The 19,000-nt window shown below is 38.7% G+C and overlaps 1 protein-coding gene across 1 annotated transcript in view; it reads left to right on the top strand.

The window, feature by feature from the left end:
* KCNMB4 (potassium calcium-activated channel subfamily M regulatory beta subunit 4) overlaps nt 1-19,000 on the top strand; it is a 56,799-nt gene that overhangs the window by 12,260 nt on the left and 25,539 nt on the right. Inside the window, exon 2 of the mRNA XM_081060977.1 lies at nt 8,033-8,160. Coding sequence (XP_080917103.1) covers nt 8,033-8,160 — 128 coding nt within the window. The remainder of the gene's footprint in view (nt 1-8,032; nt 8,161-19,000) is intronic.

Here is a 19,000-nt window from a genome sequence, read left to right on the forward strand (position 1 = left end):
CTTTCTGTGGCCTAAGGCAGCTGGAGCAGGTTCATCTGTTCTGGCTGCCACCGGAAGCTGGCAGTGTTACGGGTCAGGAAATGGGTCAGAGTAGTAATCCCAAATTCTGGTACTATATGTTTCTTTCAAAATATAGAGATGCCCACCAAGCGTTGTGCCTCTTTCTTCTTTTAAGGAGTGAAAGATTCAGCTATCTGTCTTTCACTTTGGAGGGGATATCCAGAAATTCCATAGACCACTAGACCCCCAAGAAGCATCACTGACGTGACAGGACTTAAGTTGCCCACCGTCCGGCTCACCTGTGCTTCACCAAGGAATCTAGGGCACTTTGTATTCTCTGCTTTCCAGAGAAATAACGTCTGAGTCTATGGGAGGGTGAGGGGTCAAGGTCCTTGCAGACGGTAGCATTATGACCAGTGAGGTCAGGGGGTTCGGAATAAGACAGCCAAGGCTGCACCGTACCTGGTGCTCTCTGTCCACACGGACAAAAAAACCAGCATTTGCTGGAGCCATCGCCGTAGAATGGGCTCCAGAGGTTAGTTTATTTGCTTAAGAGACTATCTGAAACAGCAGCTGAAAGTAGAGTCACTACTGATGTATTTAACAATACAGTCATTCTCTAAGACTTTTCTGTCTTCTTCAAGAGCCAAATAGGCAAGGTAAATGGGCGTGTGACCGGAATTCCCACTCCTGTAATCTCTGTGACTTCCCTGGGAAGCAGTATTGGTGTATAGGTTTACTGTTGGGGAAAGAGCCAGTAGTTTCAGAGTCATCTACCATAATATCCTTCTGCCCATGGGTAAGGGGCTCAAGGTAGGAGTGAGGACTGGTGCTAACATGTATCCTGTCTCTGTACATTCAGCATATGCAGGAACAACCACAGGAGAGTTCATGGATCACTGGGCCCATTGTCACACCACTTGGGTCAAAACTAGTTTTCCCTGACCCAGAGAACCCCCATTCTGAGTACTGTCATACTTAAGATAGCCAGCGATGAGGGTTGGCACAGAGCCAGTGGTCAGTAGTACTCTAAATGTCTGCCCTTTCCTCACGGCACAGCTACTCTGGTAAATGTCTGTATGTTCTCTTGGGAAAGGGTGGGAGGAAATTTCAGTAGGCACGACTTGACTTGCTACTACGGGATCTTTCCTCAAGGCTAACTAGCCTCCCCTTCATTCAAGGAGCTTTAGGCCTGGGGATTGGATGAGGAGCCCTATCTTACATCACTGGGCTTTATTTCATCAAACCTCAAGTATTTTTCAGGTATGTAGGTCAAGGAGAACCTTAGAAAGCTATCCACCATTTTAGTCCTTGGGGGTCCTATGATTCATTAGCCACTGTCAAAGATCTCTGTGGATCAGATCATTTTTATTATGCTCACAAATTCTGTGCGTTAGAAATTCAGGCAGGGCATGATAGGGACAGTTTATCTCTGCTCCATGATGTCTGAGGTCCCAGTGGAATATTCAAAGCCTGGAGGCTGGAATCATCCGAAGGCTCATGTACTCACATATCAGGCCGTTGATGCTGGCTATTGGCTGGAGGGCTCAGTTCCTCTCCACACAGGCCTTTTCATGTGGTCTATCTGCATTGGCTAGTTAGGGTTTCCTCACAGCAGTGTCCAGATTCCAAGGGCAAGCATTCCTAAGAGAGAGATGCAAGCAGGAACTATGTCACCTTTTCTGAATTAGCCTTGTAAGGCACACAGCATCACTTTCTCTGTAATCGTAGGCTCATCCATGTTCTAGGGAAGGGAAGATAAACCCACACCCCTGAATAGAGGAGTGTCGGTGTCGCATTGTAAGAGCATGTGAAATGGGATAAATATTGGTACAGTCATCTTTGGAAAATATATTCTGCTACAAACATGAAACATCAATTTTTATCACCACCATCTATCAATCTGGTTCTAGGGGACTTATCATGGACAGGGCTTACTGGTCTCCTTCATGTAGAAATGATGTTTGTAATATTTCATTAAATATAAACACACACACACACACACACACACTGGATTTGTGTGCCTTACAATAAACAATACAGGACACACTAATGTCATTAGTGAGGCATACGGAATGCATGCATGGACATTTAAGAAAGTTTTCTTTCATTTCAGTGTCCTATATGCTCATGAGAGGATTGGCCACCTCCTCAACGGTTTTATATTACAATCATAAGCCATTGAACAAATTTTCACATGTACGGTCATGCTTGTTATAAATAATAACTATTGAGCTTCTTCCAGATTAAATTTCTTGTTTGGGTCTGACTTCTTCTATTTAGAATTGACCTTTACATTTGGCAAGACTGTGTATTTTTATTTTCTAACTTTAAAGTGAAATGAACTGTTTTCTCTTGAAAGTGGAGTGTTGTTTCAAACTTTTCTCAGCTATAATAATATCACCAACCTTAGCAGTCTTGTCAGATCCAGAAGTTAAATGAATATTATTTCATTTAAAAAATGCAGATGTGGTATCAACTCACAATGATAAATTCTAACTAAAGGAGCATTGGTGGCTGAGGTTAGGAATCCTCTGTGGGAGGTACGAGAAACTTTCACAGAAGCATTTCAAGGGAGAAGAACATTTCTCCAGTGAGTAGTAGTTCAGATAATTTGGGCATTTTCCAATGCCATCTCCCATGCCCCCTGTGCTCCGAGCACATTAGATGACTCAGTCTTTCTGGAACATACACACCCAGGGTCTTTCCACATTCCATTTCTTCTTGGAATGTCATCTTCCCAACCCATTTACTTGGAAGCAAACTCTATTAAGACAGTTCTGTAAAGAGAAGACTTCTCTTCTGTAAAGAGAAGACTTCTGTAAAGTCTTCTCTCAAAATCTAAAAAGCCCGATCTTCACTTCCTCTTTTGTAATCACAAAGCCCTTTGTAAATTTGCTATTACAACATGGCATGCTCTTGGGAAGGGAGGAGGGAAAAGGGTAAGGAGTGAGAAACATCTAACGCGGTCCCCAATGTTTAGTTAAATAGATCTCGTGTTTTGTGCAGTGGTTTTCTTAAATGACTCAGTAATGGAAGAAAGTGAATTCTGCCTACTCTGCCCACGTGATTGAAATGTAATCCTCAAGACACCACACAAAGAACCCACTCAATAAGAGTTCTATTAAAATATAAATCCATGGTGGCAGGCTGAAAAAGAACGCTATTATAAATCTTGATAAGCCCCAAAATAAGATGATGGAAAAATAAGTAATAATAGGTATGCAATCAAATATTCCACATCAAGTGATGATACATAGTATCTTCCTTTGATAAACTCACTGGAAGCCTTTATGTTAATATACTCGGAATAGCCCACTTGATCCCATCAACTTTGTTCATGAATGCAAAAGTAAAAGGTAAGCATTAAACAAATATATCACATGTCTCTTTTTCTCCTGAACTTTGAAAGAAAGTAATTTCATGCAAGTTTAGGCAGCAAATGACACAGACTCTAGGAAGGTTATTTGGGCAGCAGTCATATTAGATATTAGGAAATTATGCCTTTGCAAATGAAAAACAAAAAAAGGTCAGGACTGTATGAAGAAGTTTCTCCAAGGGAAGGCTCATTGTCCTCCATGACGAAAGACACTGCATCTATAAATTCATCTAAGTGAAATTACATTCATGGCACCAAAAACCAACTCTAGAGCCAAATTGAGGCCGGAGGGAACAAGAGAAGACTTATAGTGCATTTCTCTGAGAATGTACCGGGAAAACGAAGGACTGCAAGAGACTGGTTTCAGTCATGCTTCAGCCATTAATAGTCCTCAGGAGGACTACACCAATTTCATTCCTAAAGTATCATTACACTAGTTCTCCAAGAGAGGAATACAAAAGTAAGCTCATCTCCTTTAGCCCCCAATCAGGGAGCACCAAAGAGAGAAAACTGGGAAACTGTAAAGACAGAGAGATGTGGGAGGCAGTGTGGTGCAGTGGTTAAGAACTCGGCAGTCTGAATCCCAGCATTGCCGTTTCATTGTTACTTAGGGCAAGTTTTCCTAAGCCCCTCTGCCCCTCAGTGTTCTCATCTGTAAAATGGGGGTGATTATAATATTTGCTCATTTGGATTAAATGAGATTTGGATTAATGAGATACTTGACCTATAGTCAACAAATGTCGGCCTTGATGATGATGATGATGGTGATGGTGATGGTGATGGTGATGACGATATGACATTATTCTTTGTGCACCTCCCCCAAAGGAGAGAGATTCATGATGGAGCTATTATAGTGTCTGGAAAGCCATCAGACTTGAGCAACCTAGAAAGAAAAGGAGTCTCTATGACTGATTTTCTAAAATTTTTTGCTAGAACACTACTTTTAAATTTTATTTATAACTTATTTTAAAATTTTAACAATTTACACTGATCCACTTAAGTAGAATTGAGGAGGAATCTAGGGAGAATCAGAGTTTGGCTTCACAGACATTTTAAAGACCAATTAACCTGGAGAATCAAGATAAAAGAAAATGAACAATAACGACTTTTTAGAACATAAAGTTTAGCCTTTAAAATTTTTTCCTTTCAAGGCAATATGAGCTTTAAACATTGCTAGAGTAGTCTAAGATCGTTATTTAATCTATGATACTCTTTGGAAAGAATGCAGTCCATGGAAAGAATACTTGGATTTTGATCTCAGGTTATTTTCCTTAATGAAAAAAATACTTTGCTTCCAAGAATCCATCCACACTAGCTCAAAGTTTCCTAAAGGCAAGAAACTTTTCTTTTATTTCACATGAAACCATGACATATGTAATAGAAAACTTTACGCACTCAGTGAAAGTTTGTGTGTGACTTTTTCAGAAACATGTAGGTGTGATTCTCCCGGTTAGATCATAGAATTGTCATTTGGTAGAGACATTTCTTTAAAACCCATCCCCAGTTAATGTGCAAAAATTTTAAGTCTGCTTTAATTACATTTGGTTGTTACTTGTTATTCCCTAAAATGTTTATTGTACCCCTGATGTCGAGTATACCCATTGCAAAAAGGGCTCTGATGAATTTTTAGTGCTTCACAGCTTCTACCTCTAAATCTGGAAATTTCTCCTTCCTACAAAGAGCACAATTGTTTCCTGTTCTCCCTTTATAAACTAATTGATCGTGATATTTTAAAAAATGTTTTAGTAGAAGAGACGGAAACGTCCAGCACATTATAAGAAATAAGCAATAGGAAAATCAGAGTCCCCTTATTAACATTTCCCCAAGTACGGACCCCCAGGAAAGGACCTACCACACTCGGCCTTTTTGCTGGCTGAAATGGTGTCTTGGTTGGGCTGCCCGGTCATCTCCCCAGTGGGCAGGATCTCTCCTGGGAAAAAGATTGCAATAGTATTTGTAGTCCTGCTTCGGCTGGGGACATGTTTGCTGTTCCTCCAAGAAGAGAATCAGAAATGTAGAGCTAGAGATTGTTTTGGAGACTTTACAGATTAGGAAAAAAAAGAAATGAAATCCTGAAAAAAGATGTCTGTATTCAAGCCCAAACACCCAACAAATAATAGGACTGGAGCCCTACCTAACGGTCTCCATTGCTTCTAAGCCCAACTGCTGCTTTGAATGAACTCAGAATTCATAATTTCACAGAAACTTTTAGCTTTATATTACTGTTATTAATAGAAATGGAACTATATATGCAGAAGATAAATATGCAGTGATTCCATCATTAAAATAATATTTGCATAATGTGAATTTGCTATATATAATAGAAAATAACCAAATTGACTAAAATTTAAAATTTATATTGTCTTTTTTTAAAAAATGTTTAACCACTGTGAAAATAGCTTTATCATTTTGAATAAAAATGTTTCTAAGAGTCATTATTTAAGTATTGTTATTATACAATATTATATTAGTTGTATTAGTTTTAGGTGTACAATATGGTGATATGACATTTTTATAGCTTACAAAGTGATCACCCCACTAATTCTAGTAATCATCTGTCACCATGCAAACTTATCACATTATTATTATCTATATTCCCCTCACTTTTTTCACCTTTTCCTCCACCCTCTCCCTTCCGGTAACCATCCCTTTAGTCTCTGTTTCTATGAGTCTGTTTTTTGTTTTGTTTGTTGTTTTGTTTTTTTAGACTCCATATATAAGTAAGACCATGCAGTATTTGTCTTTCTTTGCCTGGCTTATTTCGCTTAGCATAATACCCTCTAAATCCATCCATATTATCTCAGATGGCACAATTTCATTCTTTTTTATTGCTGCGTATTTTCTTTATCCATTAATCTATTGATGGAAACCTGGGTTGCTTCCATAGCTTAGCTGTTGTAAATAATGCTGCAATGAACATAGGGGTACATATATCTTTTAAAATTAGTGTTTCCATTTTCTTTGGATAAATGTCCCGAAGTGGAATTGCTGGTTGTTAAGTGTGTCATTACTAATTAATTCTACCAACATTTTTGAAACTTCACTCTTATCAGAAATAGTTCTAAGTGTGCAGATACAGAAAAGAAAAAAGTAGCCCTGTCCCAACTTGCCAGCGAACTGGGGAGGCTGACATAAAACGGACAAGTAAGCTACTGTGTGATTTCTGCTGTGAGAGTGTGGGGTGCAACACCTATGGCTGCACAAATGAGGGGGGCTTAACTGTGGAGTAAAAAAAGAGAAGCCTCCCCCAAACAGGTAACACCAAAACTGTTATCTTGAAAGAAGGGGACTAAGGAAAGACGGCCATTAAAAGGAGAGAGAATAGCATGTGCCAGACGCGTAGTTGTGGCAGTACGTGGCAGATTTTGGGAGCAAGTGCTTCTATAAGGCTGCACCCCAGGCTTGTGAGGCCAAGAAACGACGGGGATCCGATCATGATGAGCTTTGTACATCATGCTAGAAAGTTTGTCTTTTACCAGGAAATAATGGGAAGGTACTTATAAATTATATACTCTAAAATTATACCACTGAAATTATACTATAAAGCTAATGGATATTTTACCTGCTTAATAATGGACACCTTGGTGAAACATCTGAGAGTAGAATGTGATAAAATTACCAGAATCTAATTCCAGTTGTGGAGCTCACAGAAATCTCAATTTCCTCATCTGTAAAATGGAGATTGTTATAGGATTGTAACCAGTTAAAACCTGGTAAGCATTTATTACACTGGTGTATTGTAAACACTTAATAACTGTAAGCTGGCATTGTCCTCATCCTTTCTCTTCATCATTGTAAAAGACTGAATTAGAGAAAATGGATGAGAATGCTAAGGGCTAATTTTAACATCTAGAGTTAAAAGTGCTTTTCCAATTCTGCTGAATCTATCTTGCTTAGAATAATAGAGTCCCTTCAGCGAGAACTATTTTGTAAGAGGCATGGCTAGAAAAGGCATCTGTTAGCAAAATGCACTGAGTATGTGCTTGAGAGGAACATTAATACTGATTTTGTTGTCCGAGAGAATGTAACAAGAAAACTGGAGTTTTAACTGTTGAGAGCAGTATCTGAGGAGAGTGCATGCTTAATTTGTTAGTTAAAGGTAGAAGAAGAAAATATCAACATCGATAGATAGAAATTGGAGATAAAATTAACTATTTATTTTTTGCTTCCCTTTGTTGATAAGCAGGCTCTCAAAAAGAGAGCTTTTTATTTGCTACTAGATTGTAACTGATTGTTTGTAATGTATCCTTATCCTGTAAGGACAAAAGGTTATTTTTGTTATTGAAATTTTTTCTTTATTGTGCCAAATTGGAAATTTGAAATAATACAAAAGGTCCTCAAATAATGTCATTTCGTTCAGTGTCTTTTCATTATAATACTGATGAGATGCCCTGGAAACTTAACTCTTGTTTCTGTCAATTAGCCTAAAGTAAGATTGGTTTTGTTATACATGGTTTCATTGCAGTTCCAGGAACATATTAATGATGTTAAGTGAGGAGTCGCCAAAGTTTAGTAATTTCAGTTTGGTTGTATTAAAAATTAGGTACATCAGAATTAGATTTATCTGCATAATGCCATATCTCTATAAAAAATGGACTATATTTCAATATTCTATAGAATAATAGGTTTACTTTCTGTGTTCTGTTTTGTTAGTGCTCCTATATCCCTCCCTGTAAGAGAGAAAATCAGAAGAACTTGGAAAGTGTCATGAATTGGCAACAGTACTGGAAAGATGAGATTGGTTCCCAGCCATTTACTTGCTATTTTAATCAATTTCAAAGGTAAGTCAATTTTTACATGTGCATATTGAAATTGTTTATAGCCTCTTTAGTTTTTGACATCCATAAAGCATAGATTGTGCTCACTTGACAAATATACAACATGGAGACAGTCTCAATTCTTTCCAACATGTAGTTAGGGAAGCCCCTCCTTACTTTATAGGATGGGAAGCATGTAAAGAATCTCAGGCCAAAAAAAAAAAAAAGAAGAAGAAGAACAAGAAAACCCCCCAAAATTTGTATTTAGAGCTTACCCTCTGGATACGCTAAGAAAGTGCCTTTCGGTAGGATCATTGTATACAAGTTGTGTTCCCTGAGAATTACAGATTAATGTGTGTAAGGTAAACAACTGCAGGTTTGTCAGCATTTTGGACTGCATCAAATCTTATCTTTCCATTTCCTTCCTATTCTGACAAAGTATCAATAAAATGAGTTCATACCATTCAAAGTTTATTTGACTTAGAACTCAATTTGTGCCATCTAGTAATGGCTCCTTAGACTAGAACACTTCAGTCCCCACCCAGGTTAATCGTACTAATTTATTTCATCAAACGTATAGTGAATATATGCAAATCCTTGCTGTACATCTCCACTTGGATATTCTCCAGTGATGTCAACTTTCTATTCCTCCTAGTGAATGGCACAATGATCCGCTTGTTTACCTAGTCCAGAAACCTTTGCGTAATTCTTAATTCACTTTTCTCCTTTATATTCTATAACCTGTGTTCACCGTCATGTTGATTGGACCTCTGTAGTGTCTCTTCTCGGCCTTCCCTCTGATACTTGGTTCAGATCCACATTATTTCTCAGCTCTAGTAATGCAGTAGTCTTCTAACAAGGCCTTCCATCTGCACCCTGTCCCCACTCCAAACCATTCTGCAAGCTGTTGCCACAGGGATCCTTGTAAAACATGAGTCTAAGCAGGTTACTTCTCATAGTTTTGGAGTAAAGCCCAAACATCTTGGCTTGGCCTATGCCTCAGGTACCTATTGCTGTGTAAGAAACCAACCCAAACCTAGCGGTTTACAACACTGATTTATTATTTCTTATGATTTTATGGGTTGACTGGGAGGTTCACCTGCAGATCTCTCCTGGGCTCATGTGCTGTCAGATAACGGCTGGAATAGCTGCATGGTCCAAAAGGGCCTCTTCCCTCACATGCCCAGCACTTGCTGACTTAGGTGCTGGCTCAGGTGAAGCACCATCATTCTCCTCCACCTGGCCTCTCATTCTTTAGTAGGCTGGATCACCTTCCTTACCACACGGCTGCTTCAGAACAGCATTGCAGGAGAGCCAGGCCTTGGCTGTGGAGCTCCCATCACATCACTTCTGACACGTTCTATTGGTGAAAGCAAGTCACGAAGCAGCCCAGGTTCCGGGGGTGTTGAAATAGACGCTGCCTTTTGATATAAAAAGCTGCAAAGATGTGTGGCCATATTTCCCATAGCACACAGGCTCCGTAGCCCCGTGCCCCAGACGACCACCTCTCCAGCCTTATCGCCATACTCCTAATCTTTGCAGTAACCTTTCCGAACTACGTGCAGTTCCCAGAATATCTTATCCTTTTATATCCATACCTTTTCATTTGCTTCTCTTGCTTCTTGACTGCCTTGCTGAAGAATCCTCAACTATCCCTTTCTCTGGGCTGCTTTGCTTTATCTCCAACTTTGATTTAGTTGTGTATCAGTTAGGATGCCATCTGCTGCAGTTAAACATGAAACGGTGACTCAAAGTACCGCAAACAGTTGGGAAATTTATTATTTCATACGTCAGGAAAAGCATAAATGCAGCAGCCTTAGGGTTGTTTGATGCAATGACTTAAGTGTCATTAAAAACCCAGCTCCTTTTTGGATCTTATTTCTGCCTCAGGGTGGCTCCCCTCATACAACATGGCTGCAATGGTTCCAGATATTACAGCCAGACACAGCTGTGTTCGAAGTCAGAAAGAGCATGCCTCCCCTGACATATTTTTGTTTTCACAACATCCCACAGCCAACCTCCTCTCAGGTATTTTGGTTTGTAATGAGTTCCTTTGCCTGCACCCAAGCCAATCACAAGAAAAAACAATCAGAATTTACCTCTGCATTAAGGATAGGGCAATGTGTCCTAAGTTGAATGGAGGAAAGGTATACACCTGAATAGATTTAGAAAGGAAGAAGAAAGGTGATGGAATTTGTGGAACAACCAAAAGTATCAGCTACAAAGTGTGTCTTCCATGTTCTGTGTGTAGCTCCATCCCAGAGATTTGTAACCCTCACTCCATATAACTATACTGAAGTAACTTAAAAAAAAAAATGTGGGGCCGGCCCGGTGGCTCATGTGGTTGGAGCTCCATGCTCCTGACTCCGAAGGCTGCCGTTTTGGTTCCCACATGGGCCAGTGGGCTCTCAACCACAAGGTTGTCAGTTCAATTCCTCGAGTCCCGCAAGGGATGGTGGGCTCTGCCCCCTGCAACTAGAATTGAACACAGCACCTGGAGCTGAGCTGCCTCCCGGATGGCTCAGTTGGTTGGAATGTCCTCTCAACCACAAAAAAAAAAAAATGCACTGCAGACCAATTAAATTAGAATCTCTGGTAGCTGAACCTTGGCATTACTATTTTTAAAAATTGACTCCAGGGATTCTAATATATGAGATATATATAGTAATATTATATAATATTTATCACTTTATATCTCATATATATCTAATATATGAAATTCTAATATATGTATATTCTAATATACAAGATATGTATTAATCTATTTATTAATATACCTCATATAATATATATGATATATGACATATGTAATATATATCATTGTGATATATGAGATATAATAGCTATACATACAGAGGGTGCCAAAAAATGTATACACATTTGAAATAAGGAAAACTGTATTAAAATTATAATAATATATACCAATAACAAAAGATGAATACAAGTCACGTTTGACTTCTGCAATTACAAGAGGTGCTCAAAGTGGTTACCATCCGTGTCCAGACACTTCTGACACTTCCAGACTCTGCTTGAGCAACGTTGACCAAAGTGTCCACTTGTAGACACATTTTTTGGCACCCCCAGTATATGTTAGATATATATGTAAATCTAATATTTGAAATATATTAATACGTTTATTAATATACTAATAAACCAAGGCTTGACAATGTACAAGTACATTAGGTATACATGTTATATAATAAGGAGTGGTGAATTTGTAAGCTGGAAAGGTAGCTTGGGATCAGATTTCTAAAGATCATAAATGCCATACTAAGGAAATGGTCTTTGTCATATGGGCAATGAAAATTTGTAAAAAGCTTTTGTTTTGTTTTTTTAAACCAAAGACAGACATGACTAGATCTCTGGTTTGGAAGATAACTGGTGTGAGTGTTGAATGTGTATTGGAGGGGAAAGATAAGTTACAGGCTGGGAGCTCTAGTTCAGTGATGAAGCAAGTAAGGAGAGTAATGAGTGAAAACACTAACATTTTCGAGTGGCTATGCTGTGCCAACCATTGCAAATAACATTTTGTTTAGTCACCAATTTTTTAAATAAGAGTTCTAAGGACTTAGCCGCATTTAACATATGAGGAAACTGAGTCCCAAAGAAATTGAATAACTTGCCCAGTGCACACAGCTGTTAAGTGGAATCCAGTTAGTCGGATTCCCAAACCTCCTTCTATTAACCATCTGCTGGTCCTGATAAAGCACTTTGAGAGCCGTGATAAGCAAGAGAAGTGGAAATGATAGGAGGTTAAGAAGTAGAGATGTTTTTTGCCTGTAAAGCAAGAGCCAAGTTACGGAGATTAGGCACCAGCAGTCAGGACAGTTTGGTACTGAACCCAGCATTGTCCGAATTGGGTGATCTGATTTGCTTCTGGTTTCAGAATGCGGGAGAGCTTGAACTTGAACTTGCAGTTGGAAGCAAACAGGGGTACCCCCTCCTAGGGGCTGTCTTGACTAACTGGTGGTCATCTTAATAAATTTCCTTTCACTCCCCGCTCTGGCACTGAGTTCTCTAAAAGCGGCCTCCCCCAAATAGGGTTGCCTCCTGTGAAGGAATGAAGTCTGCATATCCTCAGTACCCAATCTGTTCCCCCAGAATAGTGAGCACTATCTGAAAAGAGCTATTCCTACATTATATACCAATTGTGTTAACTTTAGTAACAGTAAAGTTAAGCTCATTGTACCTCCCTCAGAATGCATTCTCATTCCCTGTCCATCATCTCACTGTCTCATTCCCAAACTGTCGGGGTGTGGATAGACGTGGGGGTGGTCTGTCACAACCAGCAACACTCGAGACATGATTTTCAGCGACTCTAGGAAAGCAGAAGTTTGGAGTTTGGCTCTTTTACCATGACATATGCAAGAGGAAACAAGAGTGCTGGTTGGGAATGCGAAAAATGGCAGGTCCCTGGAGCCTTCCCTTAATACACTTTTTACTACTGCTAAATAGAGATCAAAATAACCTTACTGTAGAGACTTCCCAGATGCTCTCGATAAGATGAACTTTATATTTAAAGTAACCTTTAGATTTCACGCACATGCAGGAAATTAGGGAGAATGCTTATCAAGAAGTTTCCACTTTCAAGAGGAAGATGTTATTTAAAAAATTGAAAACGAAGATTATCGGAGACTTAGCTTTCCACGGTTTAAGTCTTACTTAGGAGAGCGATACTCAGCAGTACAATCTGCAGTGGCCAGAGCAACCACCAGCAGCCATGTCTGCATGGGAGGCCAGGCCCCATATGGCCAGCCCTCCTCCCACACCCAGAAGGACTCCGAGGACGTGGGGGAGCCTGGCACTGGCTGCTTCCTTTAATGGTGTTCCCACATAACCTGTCAGCTCTTTGCCTCCCTCAGTCTTGGGGCTCACAATCTCCTTCCAATGTATAGATTTCTATTTTACACATTTTCCACAGATGAGGTTACACTTACCCTCCCTGTACCACTTTTTGTCTCTTAGTCTTTCCGTGGCTTATCTTTTCTCAGTAAAACCTGAATTACGCCCCCTTACTAAATATGTTTTGAAACCCTCATTCCATTGCTGTAGTGTCTGTCGTCCCAGTTCTTCTCATGCAATTCTCCTCTTCATCTTTGTCTTAACTGACTTTCCTTTGAAGAAGGGATGTCCCTGGAAAATGGTTACTGACTCCTCAGTTCCCTTTGGATCTAAGGGCCAGGGGGAGTGAGCAGGCTTTATTTTTTGAACGGTTCCTCTAATGGAGAACATAGTGTTTTTCTATATAGATTTACTTTTTAATACTTTATTTTATACTTCTTAGTGGATAGTAGTTCAGAGAGTGCACAGATTAGGTGTACACACACACACAGTCAGCAAATGAACCAATCCACACACCACCTGTGAAATCTTAAATTCATCCCCTGGATTCAGGCCCTCACTATTTCTCATCTAGGTTATTGAAGTAATCCTGTACTCGTCTTCCAGCTTTGGTCTTTTTCTCGTCTGTCACCCACACTACACTAGGTTTTGTTTTGCTTTATTTAAGCTGTTATTTGATCTTGACATGGTCCTTGATTAAATTTGTTTGCCTTCTTTTGTCCATAGGATAAAGATCATGCCCTTCCAATTATAGCTTTAACTTCTGCTACTTAATTATGTGTCAGTCAGAGGGAAACAAAATTAAAACAGCAAGAAAACAAAACCAGACAGGGTGCCTGCCCTCATGGAGCTTGTAATCTATCACCACACCATTAGGTAAATAATTACAAAGTAGGGTAAATGCTAGAAGGAAAAACTGAGGGTTCTACTATGAAATATTACAACAAGGTGGGGAGCTTCAGAGACCAGTCTGAGTTAATCATAATTAGGTGGAGACCAGAGGACACTCTAGAGTTAGCCAGGTGAAAAGTGAAGGGAAGACTATTTCAGAACGATTCAACACCATGTGAAAAATTTCTCAGGCAAGGAAAAGCTTGGTTGGTTTTAGGAACTGAACGGCCATTGTGGCAGGGGAGCTGTGAGTGAAAGGGAGAATGGTGAGTGTTGTCGCTGGAGAGAGAGCAGGAAGGGTTTAAGTTTCCCTTAAATGCAGGAAGCAGCCAGGGATAGGTTTTAAGTAAAGGAGTGGTGACATGATCTGATTTAAAGGTTTAAACTTTCACTCTAGCTTTTCCAGTCACCTCAGAGTATCATACACTCTGGTGTATAATGCGCACCCACATTTTTGGCCCAGACTTTCAGGGCAAAAAATCTTTGGCTTTAATTTTTTAATTCAAATTTTTATTTGTTTACATTTAGGTACTTGTTTTTTTGTATTATAAAGGAATTTTAGCATTTATTTTTTTAACATATTATGGTACAAGAAATTTTATGTACCGCTAACAAATTTATGATATTTACACATCTTTGTTGTTGCAAGTTCGTCCTAAAGTTCAACAAAGCTGTTATCGTATTCCAGGGAATTATTTCGTGTGCAGATATCGTTATTGATTTCTAGAGTTCCACTTTTAACTCATAAGCTTAAATAAAAGAATTAAAAACATTTATATAGATACGGAATTAATTCTGCCCATGAATAATGTGCATCCTTATTTTTCCCTCACAAATTTGGGCAAAAAAGTGCGCATTATACATGGCAAAACATGGTGTTCTGTTTCTCATGCACATTGATATCTTTGCTCTTGTTCCTCTCGTTTTCCCTCATAAGGGGACACCTTCTCCTTTTTCACTTCTAGGAATTAGCATATCACAGTGGTTATAGAAGGAACCCTGGAACCAGCCACTTTCTAGCCTGTGTGGTCTTGGGTATGTTACCGTAACCTATCTGTGCCTCAGTTCTCTTTGTAGAAGTGAAAAATAATACAGTTACGGTGAGGTTATCAATGAGATGGCATGTGCCTAACCCGTAGTAATACCTATAAAAGTGTTTGCTATTATTATTTTTATTACTATTAATAAGATTTGCCTCAAATGTCACTGTATAACCTTCTCTCAACTTTTCAGGCACAATTACGTCCTCTTCTGTGATCCCACACTGCCATGGTTGCTTTTATAATGCTGATACAGTGTTAGTTGAATATGTGCCTTTCTCCTTTTATAGATTATGAATTCCTCAAGGGAAACCATGTGGCATAGGGCATCTGGGTTTACATTTCTCCTGTACCATGGATTAACTGTATGACCTTGGGTAAACCGTGCAACTCCTCAATCTTGGTGTCCTCCAAGGAAACCAAGGAAATTTATTAAAATGAGGATAATATTGCGCATCTTTAGGGTTTTTTTTGGGTAGGGATTATATCTGTACTGTAGTGAGTACTTATTAAATGTATCTGTGTTTCTTCCCTTGCCCTATAAATGTCTAGCCACTAGGGTAGAAATAACTAATCAGTGAATAGCCTGGTTATTCACTGATTGGAGGCTGAGTGAGGTATTGAATTAATAAATAATAGAAACTTTGTTAATGAGTAAAACAATAGAATACACACACACAAATAACTAAAAAGCAGAGATTCTATTGATAAGTAAAATAAATTTGTTGTACTTCTGATACTGAGCAGATATGTTCTGTTTTTTAAGTTAATTCAAATTATGTTTGTCCTGTAGTATTTAAATTTTAAATTAAATTTACCTTTAGAATGTTAAAAAAAAAGATGAATGTAATGGTCTGAGCTAAAATTGAGTAGAGTGCAGAACACAGTTTGAAATCTATTAAAAGCAACCAGTTAGAAAAGGACTGTTCATTTACTTAGGGCATAATTTTCTTATCTATAAAATTTGATAAATGGAGAGATTAAATGATCTCTAAGATTCCTTAAGCTCTCAAATTTATGGTTTTGTGATTCTCTGATTCTGAAGGCTTGTACAATTCTAACAGCTTAAGATGACAGAGAAAATCCTAATGGTGGAAGAGAAAGAAAATTAGCAAAGAACTAAATAGTTAACAGTCTGTAGCCATTTAATAGAGGAGCAGACAGTCCTCCTACCTCGACAATAATTGAGTTTCATAATGATGACACTGAGTCATCAAAAAAGGTTAAATTTGGTTCAACACACTTTCCTTAAAAGGCAAGGAAATGTGTAATGCATTTTTAGAAATATTTTACCAATAATATTTTAACATTTTTTATTAGTTTTCATTGAATTTTAAAATGTTCAATTTTAATTATTTAGAAAATTTACTTATAGGAATAACTACGTCCTCTTTTTGGAATAAACAATGTCATTTTAGGAGCTACACAGATCTTCCTGTCAGAAAAAAGCTTATCACTCTTCTATCATGGTGTTACCCTGTTCCGTCTCCTAGATTTCGCCCATAAAATTATAACCATTTCAATCATTTACTCTTTCATTTATTCAACAGCATTTATTAATCACCTGCTATATACCAGGCAGCAGTGGTCAAAGATAATAACATTTTGTCTTTATGGAACTCAGCTGCCTAGTATGGAAGACAAATGTGTACATAAGGAGTCGAATGCAAAGTAATAAGTGACATAATGACACACACACATACACACACAGTGTAGGACCTGGACGTAGGGAAAGAGGTAAGGAGTGGAGAGAAAAGCCTTCACAGGGGTGAAGTTTGAGTAGAAATTTGAAGAATGAGCAGTAATTTTTCAGATAAATGAAGTGAGAGAAAGGGATGTGGGGGAAAATAATAGCATTAAGGTTTGAAATACCATGGGCATCTAGAAGAAAGTAAGGAGCTTTATGTGCTTGGAAAGCGCATTTAGGGGGAAGGTGGTAGATGAATCTGAAGAGGTTGAATCAGATGATATGTAACTTTATGTCATGCTAAAGGTTTTAGACTTTATTCTATACGAGTATGCAGTGGAGGAGTAACGGTCATGTTTGTGTTTTAGAAAGACCAGCCTGGTGGCTGCATGGAGGGTAGACTGGATATAAGCTGAAATTGGGGGAAAGGTATGCAATTTGGAGATTATCGTAGCAGTCTAGACATGGGACTAAAAGAGCCCGGGCAAAGGCAGAGTTAGTGGAGGAAGAAAAGGAGGGTATGGACATGAGACTTTAAGGAAGTGAAATCCACAGACTCAGACATGCACATGATGCATGATGGGGTTCAGGTTAAGAAGAGGATGGCATTGGGTGAGTCTGGCTTTCCGTCCTGGGTGACTGTACTAGAGGTGTGGTGGGAGGAGCAAAGTTTCCTCTATCCTCAAGGTTCTTCTGGCTGGTCTAATAATCAAATAGACATGAGACAGATTAGCAAGAGAGAATAACTAAATTTAATACGTGCATGTGTATGGGTACCTCACATATATGAGAGACTCAGAGATCCCACATGCAGGAGAGGTTCTGAGATAGAAAGAGAACGTGAGTATGTAAGACAGCCTGATAGTCACATGTGGCTATTCAGCGTTTGAAATGTGACTAGCACAACCGAGGAACTGGTTTTAATCTTAGTCAATCTGAGTTCATTTTAATTTAAATAGCCACATGTGGTTAGTGGCCACCATGTTGGACAATACAGTATCTGTATCTTAATTCTTAGGGTAGTTATGTGAATGCATATATTTGTCAAAATTACCTTAATATACACTTAAAATGCATGCATTTTATTGTATGTAAGTCATACCTCAATAAACTTGATTTTTAAAAAATGTAAAAAAAAAAAAAAAGAAATAAAAGACAGCCTGAGCTAGGGACCGGGTAAACTGCCTTGGGGGCTTCCAAGGTTCACTGCAGGATGATAGGAAGAGCAGATCCTTTAGTAAACAGAAGTTTGTCCTGCTCTATAGACAGGTCAGAATAGGTTATCTCTGATAATCTCCCATTATGGGAAAGGTCCCTAATGCAAGTTATTTTACTATAATATAATGTATAATATAACATAACATAACATAACATAACATAATAATACCGAGTCTTATATTGATTTTTGCTTGAAAGGACACATTAGAGCTGCTTGTCCGGCTAGGTCTTATTTTCAGGGAAACACAGTAGATAGTTAAGGAAGGGACAGAACTTTCTCTGGAGCCTGTGGCTAAAGTTACCTTTAGCTCAAAATAATCTGCATACCACAGAAGCACATCTTGGGGTGACTCGTTCTGAACCTCCACAGAGGCAACATCAACAGGGCGATTCTGGGAAAGCGTTTGCTTTCCTGATGTAAGTACTACCACCTCCTGTTTCCAGTCCCTTTGTCCTGGCAGAAAAGTGGATAGATGTGGCTTGATGCCAGGAGTATAAAAGCCCTGTGCGACTTTGAAGTGATAGCGGGAGGATAGACGCACACACATTAGGAAGAGTCGAGCAAAAGGCCCAAGGAGCCAGCTTCCAGCACCAGCGCTGGTTAGCTGCTTCCGCCTTGCCTGCCTCTGGATTTCTTATGATGTGAGACGAACACTTCCATGCTTAGATATGTGCCTTTGAATACATTTCTGACCAATACAGTGAAAAACGATTGGTTAATTTTAATTGATATTTGCAATGCCTTTGCGTTCATTTTTGACTTATGAAGCCCTAAAGACAGATTTCTTTGCATATATTTATATGTTAAATTTAATTGTTTCATCGGCTGTCTGAGTTTTCCTTTTGGTTTTTATAGAACAAATTACTAAAGAAAAAAACCTTGCCTTTACTGGCAGACCACTTAGGATACACATGGGAGAAAATGTGCATATAAAGATGGGAGCATATATTTTGAATAAATTCTATAGGGATAGTTTATTGACTTTTGAATGAATTACTAGGTACTAGATGTGATATTTGGTAAAAATTTAATTTATAACAGAGATTTTCACTTTTTTCTCTATCTACTCTGAAAAATATTTCTTGTAGCCTGTCATTAAAGAAGATAGTGGTTCCGTTGTTATTTTTTAAAGGAACATACATAATGGCCTTCTCTTTAGATATTGAGTCCAATGATGTCTCTTGA

The sequence above is a fragment of the Rhinolophus hipposideros genome, assembly GCF_964194185.1.
Source record: "Rhinolophus hipposideros genome assembly, chromosome: 9".
Taxonomy (NCBI): Eukaryota; Metazoa; Chordata; class Mammalia; order Chiroptera; family Rhinolophidae; genus Rhinolophus; species Rhinolophus hipposideros.